The 17,829-nt window shown below is 31.3% G+C and overlaps 2 protein-coding genes and 1 long non-coding RNA gene across 6 annotated transcripts in view; 1 reads left to right on the plus strand and 2 right to left on the minus strand.

Annotated features, from left to right (window-relative positions):
- Positions 1-17,829, plus strand: part of LOC143921171 (uncharacterized) — an 895,047-nt gene that overhangs the window by 502,999 nt on the left and 374,219 nt on the right. The window lies entirely within an intron of this gene.
- The window catches only part of LOC143921164 (uncharacterized), a 754,379-nt gene that overhangs the window by 501,881 nt on the left and 234,669 nt on the right, over positions 1-17,829 (minus strand). The window lies entirely within an intron of this gene.
- LOC143921153 (dual specificity protein phosphatase 22-B) overlaps positions 121-17,829 on the minus strand; it is a 39,515-nt gene continuing 21,806 nt past the window's right edge. The window contains exons 3-9 of one of the 4 annotated variants that reach the window (XR_013261403.1): positions 15,164-15,288; positions 3,077-3,248; positions 2,845-2,998; positions 2,554-2,766; positions 1,362-1,527; positions 961-1,288; positions 121-373 (exon numbers count right to left, since the gene is read on the minus strand). Coding sequence is in view for 1 of the 4 variants with exons in the window: in XM_077444317.1 (XP_077300443.1) it covers positions 1,264-1,288; positions 1,362-1,533; positions 2,554-2,766; positions 2,845-2,998; positions 3,077-3,248; positions 15,164-15,288 (861 nt within the window). In the remaining 3 variants the exon portion in view is untranslated. Of the gene's footprint in view, positions 426-763; positions 1,289-1,361; positions 1,534-2,553; positions 2,767-2,844; positions 2,999-3,076; positions 3,249-15,163; positions 15,289-17,829 lie in introns of all 4 variants that reach the window. The other 3 variants (XR_013261402.1, XR_013261401.1, XM_077444317.1) reach the window with 3 other exon arrangements.

The following is a 17,829-nucleotide window of genomic DNA, read 5'->3' on the forward strand; positions in this document are numbered from 1 at the left end:
ATAATATGTATTTTAATAAAATAAATAAACAAGTACTATGTATTGAAATAAAATAAATCAGTAACAATGATATTTTCATGTTAAATGTTGTAGATAAGATCGTCGTTTCCTTTTTTCTTTGTCGGGGAGGTTTATACTTATTTTTGTATTTATGTAGGCTTGCACTTACATTTAACAACATCGGTCCGCCCGTCGGTATTAAACATTATTTCCTATTCAGCTCCTTTGAATGTATTATTTTGAAATAAAATGAACATCCCTGCTGGCAGCTAAATAATGTCTTGTTTAGAGAAATAAAACAATAACATCATACAAAAATAGTCTCATTGAACGGACATAGAAGGTACATATATATATACATATATGGTTGTGGCTATTTGCAGGTATTATATCTGCGAATTATTGGCTATTTGCAGGTACTATATCTGCGACAGGCGCAAAGGCTTATAATCCGATTATAATTTCTTACATTTAATGTATGCTAGACTTGTTTAATCAATCGTTCATTATACACGAGGCAAATAAATTTCGCACGTTATTATAATAGATTTATATCATTTAGCTAGTTCGCGGCTTGTACTTGTATGTAGGTATTATACGTTGTATATAATAATAATTTTCTAACAATTAATAATATTAACTAATTTGGATTATATTTTTTACTCTACGTCACTTTACGAGTTCGAACTAAGAGGTTTAAAACAACATTTTAACAGTAAACACGCTGACAGTGACAGTTTTGCGCCTGTCGCAGATATAGTACCTGCAAATAGACAATAATTTGCAGATATAGTACCTGCAAATAGCCACAACCTATATATATATATATATATATATATATATATATATATATATATACCTTGGCCACTTCATCGCCAAGGGTTGCCACTAAACACATAATAAAATAATCGAATCGGTTTATCCAAACGCATGGCAATTAAGTGGTTAAGTATTAATTGCAGTTATTTCTTTTCAAAAGATGCGATAGTAATATCAACTTCTTGACACTTTGTATGTATGTGTCTTTGTTTGGGTAACACTTAGATAATATGTATGTAATACACGCCACTTCCCCGCTGATCTTCTCATACTAATATTTACTTTGTAAATATGCTAATTGATTTGTTGATTTAAATGTGTGTGTTTAAATATCGACTAGTAGAAAGTGGTTGGTGTGGGAACACGAGGGATGAAATGCCATCGGCAAAAAGCTGGTAGATGCGGGTAGAGGTCGCCGGGGAACACCGCGCCCCGGGACGCAGGCTACGCACGTCTCTGAACACTAGTGCTGAAAATTTACACGTAAGATAACCATAAAATGCTTGTGGAAATATGTATGTTTCTCATGTGACATTATTTACCGTCTCGGCCAGTGATGCGGTGATACTGGCGGTGTCGGTAATGGAGTGGATGGCGCTGAAGCAGCTCTGTGTCTGGCCCAATTATTACCTCCTACGACTACGGTTGCACCGACTACTTCGGCTGCTAGTCGAACATCAGCTCTGGAACAAGATCTGGAAGGTGGTGCTGAACCTCCAGTAAAATACAACATTGGATAAGTCACAGGTTTAATGTTGTGATAATATAATAATAATAAAAAATGAAATTTTATAGTAATTCATTCATTTTGATTTAATTTGGTGAAGTTCAACTACTATTTATTTATTTAAAGTTTGGAGCATTACTATATATAAGCTAATAAATAATCAGACTCCATTTCGAATAATACTACAATCCTTTGTATTTAAAAAGATTTTTTTTTAATTTATTCAATCAAATATTAGATCTTTCATATGATCAAATACATTATGGAGCATAATTTATGCTTATTTTATACCTTAAAATTATTCATTGAAAAATAACAGCAACAAAAAAATTGCGTTTTTGAATTACCAGAACGGAGACCAAACAATCTTTACTAATTTTGACCCAATGAATTCTAACTTGTATATTTAAAAAATACTGAGATAGAAAACCAATCCTTATAAACATGGTAAAACGAAAAACTAGCGAAATAAATTCACAATATCACGAAAGAAACGTGTAAAAAAAATTATTTTTTACTCTTAAAATTCGCTAGATAATTAATAGTAAGTATTTTAAAGCAATAAAAATCACAATCAATAGAAAATCATCAAAATATTGTTTCCAATACTCACTTTTAGCACAGCAATACTAGATTTTGAGTCAAAGACTGCAAAAACCAAAAAAACTGTAAAATTTTCGCATTTTTTTGAACGCTCATATCTTACAAATGAGGCAAAACAACAAAAATTATCGTCATATTCGAATTTAGTGGGTCAAACTAAGTAAAGTTGATTAATTTCTGCCCCAGTTTTTTTTGTTGTGTCATTAACGTAGATTCATCAGATATCTAATCTATTTACAGAATGACGAACTTCTATATAATATATTAATAAAAATAGTGTTAAAAATACTATACATATGTAGTAGATTATCATAAAACTTTCTTTAAATCTGAAAATATTCCATAAATATTAAAAATACTCGAATTGACATTCACTAATCCATACAATTAGACCAAAACCTTACCACCAGTATATGAATAAAGTCCGGCCGGAGAAGATCTCGGTCTATAGCTGGACATGGATGATACTGTAGAATCGCTTCTCGTCATTCCACCTACCATTCCAGACGATCTTCCAGGAGTGCTTCCGGTACGACCGACGCGTGGAGATGCCGGAGGAGTAGTTCTAGTGCTAGCCCTCCGTATAAGCCTTTTACTTGAATTATTTCGACACACACCTTGAATATTACAAAATAATAGTTACAGACAAATCAAATTTTCAGTATAACTAGTGTCGGATATATAATAAGTGGTACCAGTAGGGCAAGTCTGTCCCATTGTACACCGTCCTTCACATATATCTCTCGATGTTAGCATGGCTTGGTAACTAGTCAGAGAAGTTTGGCATTCCCTTTCATCACTTCCAGCTAGAGCCAGAGATGGATATCGCTCCTTCAAACGCCTTCTTTCCTATATTCAATATGAACTTTTATATTACATGTTATTAATTTTTTAGGATTTTATATATAAATATTTATTTTTTAGTACCTCTAGAAGTTTGTACGTTTCAAAGTCTTGCAGTTGTCTCTGAAAGCCAAGATTAGGATTGGCTACAGCTCGTCCAGCTCTGACTACTTTCAAAGCTTCCTTCCAGTTAAGAGAAGTCACGCTCATAATGTAAGCTACGGCCACCGTAACACTTCGAGACATTCCTGCCAAGCTGAAAGTTCAATAACGGTATTTATGATTAGTTATATCAAAATATTTAAAATAAACATATTTTCAATAATAGTATCACATTATATTTGGAGATTTCTATACACATTCTACATATGTATATTAAAAATGCTTATTTTGTCACAAATTTCTGTACAATAAGAAGGTTTTACAATATCTATAATAGGTATTATTAAATGTTCCAATTATGACAATCAAAAGATATACATAATAAAGTATAATTTTTATATTTAAACGTTGAATGATTATTTTTGAAAGGGATAAAGAGAAAATTATATGGTGCCATTAATTTATCCGATACTCATAAATTAAATGTTGTGAATAAAGAGTTTTACTTTATATTGAGCCGTCTTCAAAGCGAAGGGGCTATTTTATATAACAATGTATAGCTAGGAAGGAGAATAATGTTAAAATGAAAAGGATATTAAATCAATCAATTTTGCAACAATTTAATCAATATATAATAGAACTTAAATATGTATGGTAGCTTTGATCAATACCTTTTCTGTGACAAAGCATCGTAAAACCAAGATACGTGGTCACACTATGAAGGCCAATGCAATGTTAATACTCGAGAGGATTTCTCCGTAGGAAATGTTACTTTTCAATACAAAATTTATACAAGAGATATTTTCAGCCTCGTAGATGTATGTGCGATATACACTCGGGACAAAAATTGTCACTTCGTGTCAATAAAAGTCAATGTCAATGTGAATTATCGTATTTTTCATACTTCATGAATTCATTATGCACGTCAGTTCACATCGATACACATCGAATCCCCTCTTTTTAAACATCTTTTAATATACAAACCTGCATTTTATAACCAAACCACGCGATAGTATTATAGATGCACATTTAAATACACGCACTATAGTTCGAATGCATTTTGCTTTGGAGGGAAATCAATTGCGACAAAGCACTAGACTGGAAGTCATGAATATGCAAATCTAATTTTTATTGCGCTTATATGTTCGGTTCGCGTGTTGCACACCACTGGATTGACATGCACTTATTTTGACGGTAAAAAGTGATCGTTGCAATGGTTTTCTGTAACGTGCATAAAAAGTACGACGCTTAGCAACGACTCACTTGTACATATTTTGAAGTTTCAATGTCATTACCGTTGGGGTTTTAAGATAAACGACGTGGCAGGCCAATTTAAGGTCTCCCTTAAAAACTACCATCATTTATAACAGTCGAAAGATTTATATCAATCTGCCACACTTATCCCTTTTCAGCTGAACCAAGCCTTTCAGACGAGATAATGCGGTTTTTTTTTGTAATATTCTTTATTCCGGTTTTATATTTTCATATTACACTCACAGTTTTGATAATTTTAGGAATAATAATTATAATTCGTAATAAAAAAAACGTTATTGTATAGTTTTACGTAATATCGTTAAGATATATAATATTAATAGTAGAAAACTATTGATTATATTTTCCGACAAGACAAGACCTTGTATGTGTGTGTATACTTACTCAATATAGAACTTTATTTTTAACATAACTTCTGTGAATAATAAATTTTTGAACATCAATATCTTGAACATTCTAAAACTTTTCTTAATGAGTTAACTTTCTTATCGAATTTTAGCAAGACTTTAATAATTGAGCAGATTATAAATAATATATTTTGCATCGCATATATAATATATTTTAAGTACAGCCTTTTACGTTTTTTTCGAAATCATAATAACATGGAAAACGTAATATAACAATGTGAAAATAAAATTTATTTTTTTAAAACTGTATCAATTTTAGTGTATTGTATTTGTAAATTATTAATATATTAAATCATAGGTAGTCATTTCGTGGATTAGTTTTGAGAATAGTTTTATTCACAAAAGATAATATGTAAATGTACGAGTATGTGCACGTTACAGTCCAAGTGTACATTTCGTTCGATCAGAAAACATACTAGTTTGTTCATATACGAACTAATTTGTCTAGTTCTAGTGTACACAATAGAACAAGTAATAAACAATGTCTTAAACTCAAAGAATTTCATCTTGCTGTACCGCCTATGTCTCCTAACAACCGGATCCTATAATGTTTTTTCCCTATATTTATAGGTATTTATAATATTACATGATAGCTATTTTTTTTCTGTTATGCTGTAATTAACGTTTTAAATTAAAACCAAAATAGTTCGTTTCGTGTATGATCAAACTAGTATATTCTTGACGTGACACTTCGATTTTAACATTTATAAATTGATACGATGGGTGTGTATTATGAAATGAATATATGTATATGGATTTATTACAGTTGGTTTCAGGGTGATCCGATCTGTTACGAAGATCGTTTTTCTGAGAAAAGTAATAAATATATTTGAAAGTAGCATAAAACTTTTTTTACAATTTCATCCACCATTCTGCGGGATAAAGAATCACTTACGCAACTTTTTTCGGAATGGAAAAGATATGAAAGTTTTCTACAACAACATGTATGATATTCAAATGTGTCGCTGCAATATGTTACCTGCCGGAATACATTTTATAATGGAATATACAACATACGTACATATGTACTCGTGTCGAAAAAGTATTATATTATAGGTCAAATCTAAAATAAGAATCGTCGACAGTAAAATTCATACGCACTTATATTATTGTGTGTAATTGTTATCGAAGCGCGTTTTTCGTTTGCAGGATTTTTTCTATTGGAATGGAATAAAAGTGTAGTGAAGCCGCATGAAGGTACACTTTTATGTGAAATTCGAAGTTGAAAATTTTCGCGGTCGGAAAAGCGGTCGCGGCTCGGAAAATGAAAATGGAAATAAAAGAGGACGAGGCAATAAAACTCGAAGTCGGCGGAAAAATTATACCGCCCTCGGAAAATTCACCTTGAGACCGAACAGATGGCAGACGACAGACTAAAGCGAAAAATTTTCCATAAGTCCCTGTTTACTGAATAAATGAATAACATTGCGAATAAGCATCAAATCTTTTTTTTTATTATAAAGACACTACATAATGTACAGATTGGTTCAACATAGAAGGGTCAATGTCAAAATTTTCCAATACTGACACATCCTCCTGTACCTATGTACATTTTTATATGAAGAAAGACGTGACAAAACAGCGTTCGCCAAATTTGTGTTTTTGTTGAAAAGCGGTTCATCCATGGTGATATTTTTCCATTTAAGTGGCGTATTAGTGATATTAGTCGGTGAACCAGTTTGTGGGCCACTCCCAATTCGCTGAAACTGTAATTGGCACTCGTTAAATCATATTTCCAACGACACGAAATATGATTTATCATCCAGAAAGCTGCGCTTCTCAATCTGCGCAATGGAGAACAGCTATTCGAATATATTAGATACCTACATATATGTACATACATACATATCTCTCTAATGATCACTTTCATGTTGTGATATGGGAACAATAAGCGACAACATGTCAATAAGAAAACATATGTACATATAGGAGTACGTTTATCTAGTGTATTTCCTCGTATTATGTATATTAATCGAATCACACATGATCCTCAAGAAACTGACCTATTTATAGGGTGACTATACATCATGTTTTGGACGGGACAGTAAATTAGTTTTATTTATCCCGTTTTGTCCGTCCAATGATGCACAGAAAATTTTTATAAAACATATTTTTCTTTGTTTCTAAAAACAAATATTAATATATAAATACACACTTACATACAATATATTGATTTTAAATTAACATTTAAATACTTTACTATTACATGTTTAAAAAAAATTTACTTTGTGCTACTAATTTCATCATAGTTATTTTTAAATAGCTGTAAAATACAATATCATATATATAATATCGCTATTCTGTCTGTCTGTCGGTCTGTCTGAGATAGCCCCCCCCCGTACTATAATAGTCTTTTTAATGCGACACACATGTACGTCACAGCTTAACCACTGTCAAAACGTATATACGAATATAATAACAAAAGAAAAAAACTTCTATATACATATGTATACTGTTCGATACCAATTTTTCCTCCAGGCAAATAGACGGCGCTTTATCTCAGAGAATTTACCGCCATCTATTGAAAAATTATTTAATTAAGTAATTAATTTTTCTATCGGTGTTTATATTGTTTATATGTAGGTAAGTAGCTAGTTTTTACCATCTTTTTCATATTATACAATTAAATATAAATATTAAATTAAATATATTTAAAAGGTATTTGAAAAAAAAAATTGACAGCGTGAGGATCGAACACATGAACACATATTTTTCAATTTTTTATTTATTTAATAACTTAATATGCCAACACTCATGCGATGATATGTCATCGGGTACAACACTAGCTATATTATACTAGTGATAGACCCGATGAAAATTTCATCGAGTGTATTATAAGTAAAAACTACCTATCTATGTACCTTCATATTATATATGTACACCACATAAAACATCAAAACAACAGTAGATGACACTAAGTGCCGTGGCACAGTTTTTGATAGCAAACAGTATATATACAGGTTTTTTCTTGATTCTACCACCCAAAACCGACATTAAACCTTAGATACACACGTATGCATGGTTTACCCACATATTACATTAAACCTTACAAAGTCTCTTTCAAAATTATATATGAGGTTTAATTTATTATCTTGTTTCATTTTCTTATTTTAAAGAAATGTACGCTCTAGTGAAAATCATATTTACAAAAGAAGAAATAAAATAAAAGTTTCAGTTGCACATCATTTTTGCTATTAAAAGAAACCGAGAATATCTTTTTGGAAAATTTGAAGTTATTTTATTTGTTACTTTTACACGCTTAAGAAAAAAATCAGCCTACGGCGCACGAATATCAGATTTTTTATTGTTTTTTAATTTTCAAAATCTTGTTTCTATTTTCCTTGTACACAATTATTATACATTCTGGAAAAAAAATATAAAACTTTTAGACGTGCAACCCATTTTTTGATACATGAGACGACGACGACATTATTTTTGTGGAAAATATGGTCACCCTGCATATTTATTAATAAGATACTGTGCGTCGTATCTGTATCGTTCAGAATTTTGATTGAAATGTTAATTTTAGTAACCCGTTCAAATGATTGTCGCAATTGAACAAACGAGTGACCCAGAGTATTTAATTGTGTGCGTGTTTTGTCGCAAATGTACCGGCAAGCACTAAAGTACACACAATTTATCAATTTAATGGGACAGACTTTGTGTACAAGGTGTGGCAAAAATCGACTCAAGTACACATAAACAATTCATGGATTCCGTTCAAAATACACGTTTGTGTACGAAAGCTTATCGCAATTGCTACGTAATCAAAATAATTCATTTGACATGTCAATCATTGGAAAAAAGGAAGATGATATAATATTTATATTACGTATATCTAATATGAATCTGTTATGATGTAATAAATTGAGAATATGCTTAATATATGTATATATACATATGTAGAATATGTATGTACATACATACATATGTACAGTGGCGGACTGGCCATACAAGCGAACATGCCCGATGGCATGTGGGCCCCACTATCTGTTAGAAAATATGGGCCCTCAGTAAAATTAAATAACTTTTCAACTATTTCACGTGTGTAAAAATTTATAGGATATTGCACTTTGGGACCTAAAGTTTAGGTATTTCAACAAAACAAATTTCTTACGATATACACAAACAACTAATACATGCTTTTACAGCCCAAGGATCGGTTAACTTTTTATTAGGCTCGAAATGTAAGTTTCAACATTTGCGTGGGGCCTTTTGCCGGGCCCATTTCCAACCTCAAGATTATATATATACCAATACCTATGTAACAACTACCTACTGAAATAAAAATGGGAATAAACAAATTTCCGTCAATAATATAAACTGAATTGCTTAAAACAATTTTGATAGGACGATTGATCATCAACCAGCGATTTAAATTTACTTCATACTTTCAAAATAACATTTGATTATACTTTGACGATATAGTAAGATTTAAATACACAATTTTAAACAGTTTCCGAATATAAAATCTATTCGTAATCTAGACACATCCATGTATATAGAAATATAGGATAGGGGCCCCCTCCCCAAAATCCCGATTTTCGATTAACATTAATTGAAAATATTATGCATTGTTTTCAGGGACGTAATTTGGGGGGGGGGCTTAGGGGGGTAATCGCCCCCCTAAATTAAGGAATAGTGTGAATTTATAAAATATTATAAATTTAATGATTAATGAGATACTACGGATCTATGAATGCTACGTTTATTTCTTATTTATGTTATTTTTGGGCTATGTGCTTTGAAAAAAAAAAAGATTTTATTATTTCGAAGCAAGTATATTTTGGTTTTTAAGTGGTATGCCTTGGGTAAAATTCTTAGAAATTGTTCATCCTATGGAGCGAATCGTTAGAAAGGTTCTCTTTACTTTATTTTGTCTCAAAAACACATGTGTAACGTTAATTTTTCCAAAAGTTAGTATATTATTTGTTATCAAGAAAGGTTTTAAATTAATATGTTACTGAATCGGTTCAATCACAAATGATTTTATTTCTCGTATTTTTATTTTATTTGCAGACGTCCATTCTCTCACAAAACAATGAATGAGATGGATTTAAACTTCATGTGTAACGAATTCGGTCCAAAAAACGTTTTAGTTATTCAATAAAATTGCTCTCTGACCAAAACCTTATCAAATTTAGTACATAAAGAATACAAATATAAATTTTCAGCTTGATACGTTCAGGGGTGTGGTAGAAAACATTTTTTAATTTTTTAAGAGGAAAAAATCCCAATTTTGGTTAATTAAATTTAATGATTTTTTTTATTATATTTTCATCACATTGATACAACGAATTATACATGAAATCATGAAGAGCACACATATTTAAAGGCTCGATTAAAATAGTGGAAGAAAACTGCCAACAGGAGTAAACTGTCACTTTCGGTTAACGGGTGTTCACGAAATTTTATATATAATTTTGCATTAGATTTATAATTCTATATATGTAATGTCAGTTCAATACGCCGAAAAGTTTCCGAGAAAAACATAAAAATATCTCAATCTTATAGGGTAAAAGGACTACTTCTGGTTGAGATAAAAATAATTTTATATATACATATACATATATAAAATAATAAAAAGACACACAGAGCCACACACATTTTTCTATATTATGTAAACGTAATCAGTAATCGATTCTGAGTTTGAATTATCCCATGATCACAAAACTTTATTTATTGTTATTACGTACATATGTATGTACATACATAAGTAGATAAAGTGAAAAGACAGTCGGTAGAAATTAAGTTAATTGATAATTTTTTAGTGACAGTTTGATGGTCAATTTTTGTTGACCATGTGAAGATTTTTCGAAAAAAATTTTCGCCTGCGACGCTTTTTTAAATTTTTACATCATTTTTTTTTATAATTATTTTTGAAAAATTAAGCTTATTTTTTGCATATTTTATAACTCAATAAAGTTTATGCAAAGAATACTTTCCATTTTTATTCCGATATAAAAAAGGATTTTTTGAAAAAAAATTGAATTTGATCAATCTTTGCCTGCCCCCCCCAAGAAAAAGCTGAAATGACGTCCCTGATTGTTTTCTACCGAAAGTAAAAGCCGCTTTTATGCCGCATTCTTTTATGATGAATTCTATTTACCTAGGACAAGGGTTATAACGAAATATACAATGTAATTTATGGATCTATTTTGCTTTTACCATTTTTCTTGTACCTAAATTTATGTATTCCCATTTTTGAAAAAAAAAAAAAAAAAAAAAAAAAAAAAAAAAAAAAAAAAAATTTCCCTTGATTTTTAGCGTGATGGAAAGAAGAAAATTTTGTTATATGGGGGGGGGGGACAAATTTTTTTAACCCTGGGTGGGCCCCCTTTGACTCCTGGCATGTACTAATTTCAGTCCCAGTCCGCCACTGCATATGTACTATAATAAAGATAATGTATGTATTTCTATCGTGTTTACGAACTGTTTTGCGTTTTTTTTTACTATTTTGATTTGAAAATGATTTTTCGGTACTCATCGACTTACAGCGTAAACACACTGAATCGTACGGAATGGATGTGCTCGTGGTTTCCAGTTTGGAAGGGCATTTCTTCAGGTCATTGTTAATTCGTACGATTTTATTATTTCAACAAGTTTCTCCTACATTTCTTCAAATATGGGAATCACCGTTATTGATCACTGCCAAACCGATGTCAATACAAGTATAATATATCACAGAAAACACACCAGGGGGTGATTTTTGGGAAGATCGCAACGGCCGCACATACTAAGCATGCCAGCGTTTTCTTCTCATTTGCAACGTGCCACGTAAGATTCTGTGTGTCTGCACCTTTATTATTGTGTATTGGTTCAGAATGACAAACTATTAATGTTGCAGTATAATATGTCTGCTTCCAAATACCGAGTAATTTCTGCAAATAGATTTTGACATTTGACATCATTGTGTTAAATTGTAATGCTTTTAATATTCAAACTAGAGTGGATGACAGCTGTGAACATAATAACGAAATAATGAAAGCTGTGATTATTAAAAAATAAACATTTATAAGGGGGTGTTATTTCAGCCATTTAGACATTAAGTAAATAAGTATTAATTTTTAATTGCATTTAATTTCGGTTTAATGCTGTATAAGGGCGCAGGCACACAAAGAGGTACGCGGCATGTGTTTTTTTTTAAATAGTTTTGCACATGTTAAAGAAAAACGCTAGCACGCATAATCTATGCTATAGCACCCAGGTTAAAATCCTTGTACTGAAATAGGTTTGATATTAGAAATGTAGGAGAAACTTGTCGAAATTTAAAGGAAGCTTTTAACAATGGGAGGTCAAGAACGTGCCCGTGCCGTTCCGTGTGTTTTCACCGTAAGGGCGCGATCACACAGCGAGGGAGCGGTATGCTATACGCGGGATATTTTTTTTAGATAGTTTTAAACACACACAAATTGTAGGGTCATACCCGGTACGATACGCCGGATCTTACGGGATCGTGCGGGATCGGAGCGGTCTCGTTGAAATTCTATAGAATTGTTTATACTAACTTGACGGTGATATATACCAATTCGTCGACGCTCGGACGACGCTTGACAGTGATCGATAACGGTGTATCCCATATTTTTTTTGACATCTCCTCCCAAGCTTCATTGCGAATGTTTTGGTCCTTATATTTTACGGATCTGACGTCATAGACACATTCGTACTGTCGCACAACTTCTATTAATTTTTCTGACATTATGAACTGCGATGTACCGATATTATGAACTGCGATGACCGAGCTCAAAAGACGAACTGTTTGCAGTCACCACTTTCTTGAGTATAAAAAGTATAAATAAAAAATACTTTGTTCTTGATATAAAATAAAGTAAAAATGGGCTCTCTTTAAACGAACATGTTATTGTATCGACATGTACATACATTCATACGGAAATGCATTCAGTATCAATTAGTTACAGTCCATATTGAGTGCACTATAGCCCTTTACGTAAAAAACATCTTTGTTCGTTTATCTGTTGATGGTATTAGGGATTTAAGTACGTATTTAGTTTTTGTACCAAAAAACTTGAGTCCATTGTCTAGTCATTTCTGTTTATTTAGTAACAATTGGTTCCGGTAAACAATTAGTGTACTACATAAAACCCTTTATGCTGAATACATCTTTGTCCGTGATCGCAGAGTTTGTTTATGAAAGTATCGAATGAGTATTTAATTCTTAAACCTACCCGGAAACATTAGTCAATTGTTGTTATAAACCGAACACTTGTTTGTCTATTTTTGTTAATTGTTTACTAATTAAGTTTAAAACTGAATTATTAAACAATAAAAGCTTGAAATCCTTAATGTAATTTGTATTTTCTATAATCTTATTATTCCGACAAGTTCTGCTATATTTTTTTGCAAATATGGGATACACCGTTATCGATCACTGTCAAGCGTCGTCCAAGCGTCGACGAATTGGTATATATCACCGTCAAGTTAGTATAAACAATTCTATAGAATTTCAACGAGACCGCTCCGATCCCGCACGATCCCGTAAGATCCGGCGTATCGTACCGGGTATGACCCTACAATTTGTGTGTGTTTAAAACTATCTAAAAAAAATATCCCGCGTATAGCATACCGCTCCCTCGCTGTGTGATCGCGCCCTAAGAGTTGTATTTTTAATATTATATATTATTATATTTTGCCAACTGAGAGGTCAAGAGATCGAGAGAACTGATAAAAAATATGTATTACATTTCCATTAAGACGCATATCTGATATATGTATATAATATTACACTTGGAGACAACAAGCATCAACATTATAATTTATTAGTGATAAGCCCAATGAAATATACATATGGCATACTATTTTTTGAAATATCAGTGAATTGGTTTGAAACTTTGATAAATCAAATTATGTAATATGTACGAGCATATGGGCAATTTCGATTGATATTGACAATTATGACACACGTATACATTTTTATGGATAGCTGGGTGATCTGAGTTCGATGGGATGACGATGATATTATACAGAGCTTAGGATTTTTCTTAATTTATATTCCTCGAACGTTGGTCTACACACATATACATACATACATGCATTATGACACTTTTCATTTTATTCTTGTCGTTTTCAGAACACACAATGTCTCGTGTTTGGTACGAAAACTGATAATGCACACATATTATATATAATCAATCATAATTATTTGAAACGTTCTTCGGAACAATAAAGTTGAGGTTTATTTATACATCGAGCGGATCCTTTCCGGACTGGAAATCCGACGAGTATTGATTGATTCATCCGGTGTAAAAATAGTAATTTATTTTAATCATCAGCGCCATTTTTGATACAATTAATAATAAAAAAATTCAGGTGTGACCAACCCATGACTTTATCTATTTTTTTGAGGAATATAAAAAGGTCGCAAAACAAAATTCAATAATTAAACTTACATACACGTTCACACATGCCGGTTATGGGAGCGTTTTCGATACAAATTGAGCACAAATATAGGGAAACTTACACAAGACAAAAGTTCTAATTACGGTTGTCCGATTTTTTTATTACTTAAAACAACTATTATTATTATACACATTAAATATCAAGAAAATCAAAAAAAATTCAAAAGGTCAAAATAAAATAATGAAATATTGTATTAAAAAAAATACTACTTTCAGTTTACGAATTCTGACCAAAACCTTATCAGCTTTAAGTTAGTACATAAAAATTTTCAGCTTCAGGGTTCAACGTTCAGGGGTGTGGACAGAATAGTGGCCACAACATTTTTGACCTTTTTGAAGAGCACACATGTTTAAGGGGTCGAAAAAAATAGTGGAATAAAAATCGAACAAGAGTAAACTGCCACTTACAGTTGACGGATGCTTACCAAATTTTATACATAACTTGGTATTAAATTTAAACTTCTAGATATGAAATTTCAGTTCAATGAATTAAAAGGTTTCTGAGAAAATCAGAAAAAAATCCCAATTCTCTAGAGTAAAAGTACTACTTCCGGTTCAGGTAAAAATATTAAGTTATAAAATTTATAATTTTTATTACATGTAAAAAAAATTAGTCCGATTCAGTTAGCGGTTTGGGAGATAATTTAATTCAAAAACTTGAAAAGGACACCTACAAAGGGAGGTACCATTTCCGGTCAACTTAAAAATTTGTGTCGATAAGAATTTCAGTAACCAATACTAAGTTTCAGTTCGATAAGACTAACGGTGTTCAAAAATCTCCAAAATATACAGAAACACACACACACACATTTTTTTCTAGATCATTAAAACGTGATCAGTGAACGATTCTGAGTTCGAATCAGTCAAAATCTCGAGTTCGAATTTTCGCACGATCACAAAACTTCATCTATTGTTACAACGTAAATACATAGATATAGTAAATAAGAAGAGGTTAGTAAAAATGTAAGACTCACCAATGAATGAGAACACAACCATCCCTAAGACGAGCGGCATGTATGAAGTCGTTACACAAGGAAAAGTATTGAGCCACGTTTTGATCCGGAGAATCGGACGCCATCACGCACAAGTAGTGTTTATCCTGAAAAATAAAGAAAGATTCAGATGTAGATACATATATATTTTAAATCCGGAAATCCGGAGAAAATTTTCGTGAAAACATAACTGCTACTAAGCGGTCGTTGAGTAACCATTATGATAATAATTATCACGGTACAAATTAGTAAAGTTTTTAAACGAGCTCGTTACCACTTCTTGTTTGTGTTACTAAATGCCATATATGTACATATTTGAAACCTTTATGTTGGCAATTCCGCCAGTGAAGGAAGATTTTTACAAACAATTTTTAATCCACTTATGTATACCGGCCAATTATCTTGAAATTTTGCATACACACGGAAAATAGAATATTATATCACAATTAGAGTTCTACATATTCAAAACAAAGTCTTTGAATTACCAGTGAGAGTTAGCAGAAGTGGATAAATGGTATATGTTTATTTGGTTACCATATCAATTAATCAACATTGAGTATTTGAATTAAATTAAGTGTTTATATCAGGGGCAGTGGAGTCGTAAAAAGTCAACCGACACCGACTAACTTTTATTATTTTCTTTGTTATAGTATGTGTCTCCAAAGTAAATCCATAAATAAATTGAAATTTAATAATTGCTTTATAAAAATCATGAATAAATTTAATTAAATTATAAATAAAATCTTAGAGTTGCGGCCAAAACCGATTGTTTCCTCCAACTCGTACTTTTTATTTTTATTTTCATTTATTTTATTATATTGATTTGTTTGTGTATGAAATTCATATAAATACACTATGAATGTACTTAATTTTTATTTATACCTATTTCATTACCAATAATTTAATAAATTGGGTTACATGTCAATTTTTAGTTAGTTTTTTGGTTCCTTTAATTTTTTATATGTTAAAAATCACTATTATTTTTACTATTTTATGTTGAAATATGATTTTTCTAAGTGGAATTTTATTTAATTCTCATAAAGACAATTTAATATATTATTCCTATTAATTCAATTCAGATTCGTGTAAATACGAGTAAATACTAGTACGAGCTTTTAGTTCGCAATTTTACCGGTTTAAAATTCAGCACACTTCCAATTAACCCTTTTAAACGAAAAAAATAGTGTAGCCAGAACACTACCCCATTAAACACTTTTCAATAGAAAATACTCAATATAAAATAGTATTAACAGTGGGAAAAAATCCCAAGTGAAAATACGTACTTTTGACTTTTGATTTGAACTGGACGACTACTTAGAGAGATTTGAAAGCTGAAAAGTACTACAAATGAAAGATAAAATACCAGACTACATATATATTCTAATATTCTTTTCGAACAGGAAATTGACAGATTTTTGAGACATCGACCGAACAACACGAAGATGTAGAAAAATCGCGCGATTTAAAAAACACATATATGTATATCCGAATCTCGAGCCAATCAACATTTTTTATTACCAGATTCGTGTTTACTGGGTATAGATCTATAAGAAAAGTCATATCTCGTCTCTGAACCATTTTTCGTGTCGAACAGTGTTATTGAAAAAAAGCTACAATTAGAGCTGTGGTTTTTAACTACATCTTAGTGACAGCAATATTATTTATGAATTAAAAACTATCTTAATTTTCACTATAGCATGGAAGTGACACGTCTCTTTACTTACATTTACTACATTTCACGGGTGTATAAAATTTAAAAAGTATGTCAAATGTGTATAAACAAAATTAAGAGTGATTGCTAGTTTGGCGTCAGAACAACGTCAAAGTATCTGGGTTAATTAATAATGAAAGAACCTTAAAGGGGGACACACTTTAGCGAATTTGCATTCGATTCAATTTCGTTCCGAGTACAAATTTGAACTAGATAGATACGCGTGGGGGAAAAAGTGAACGATACTAATCTGGGAGAGTTAACAATAGTGGAATCAGATTAGAGATAAAACGAATTGTACCTTGATAAAATTTAATAGCCGCATTATCATAAATCAGAGGTTCTATCGATCGCCCGAAAATATGTATATATTATCTATACAATGAGATATTATGACATATTGACCGGTTTGTTACATATTGTAAAGGTATGTTATATACGTAAGTGAGTTTGGTGTTCTCCATTGAAAAATATATCGGTGAACGGCAAACGTTTGTTTGGCAGACCGGAAGTTTAAATCACAGCAGGTGGGTTTGTTTTTCACGGTAAGTTTTCCGAAAGCGTTCCTTTTCTATTGGCTGTTTGTTTTTCTAGTGAAAACGAACGATAATATTTTCCGGAATAAAAACTGTATACGTACATTGGTATGACGTTGTATTTTTCTATGACTTTCTACGGTTAGATTGCTTATCATTGTATGAAAAGTGGTACTTTTTAAAAGAAATGTGCCTAATATATGACGTTAAATTTATTTCCGTATTATACAGGTAGCACAAAATCGTTTTGACGGAAAAATACCTGATAATGTATGTACGTACATACATTTTTGATTGATTCAAGGTTAATAACGCTTAAAAGTTGCTTCAAAGTAAGCTTTCCTTACATTACAATGTATAATATGGTCAAGTTTTTGTCTTAAAAACACATTTCTTCGTAT

The sequence above is a fragment of the Arctopsyche grandis genome, chromosome 13 (genome assembly GCF_051622035.1).
Source record: "Arctopsyche grandis isolate Sample6627 chromosome 13, ASM5162203v2, whole genome shotgun sequence".
NCBI classification, from domain to species: Eukaryota; Metazoa; Arthropoda; class Insecta; order Trichoptera; family Hydropsychidae; genus Arctopsyche; species Arctopsyche grandis.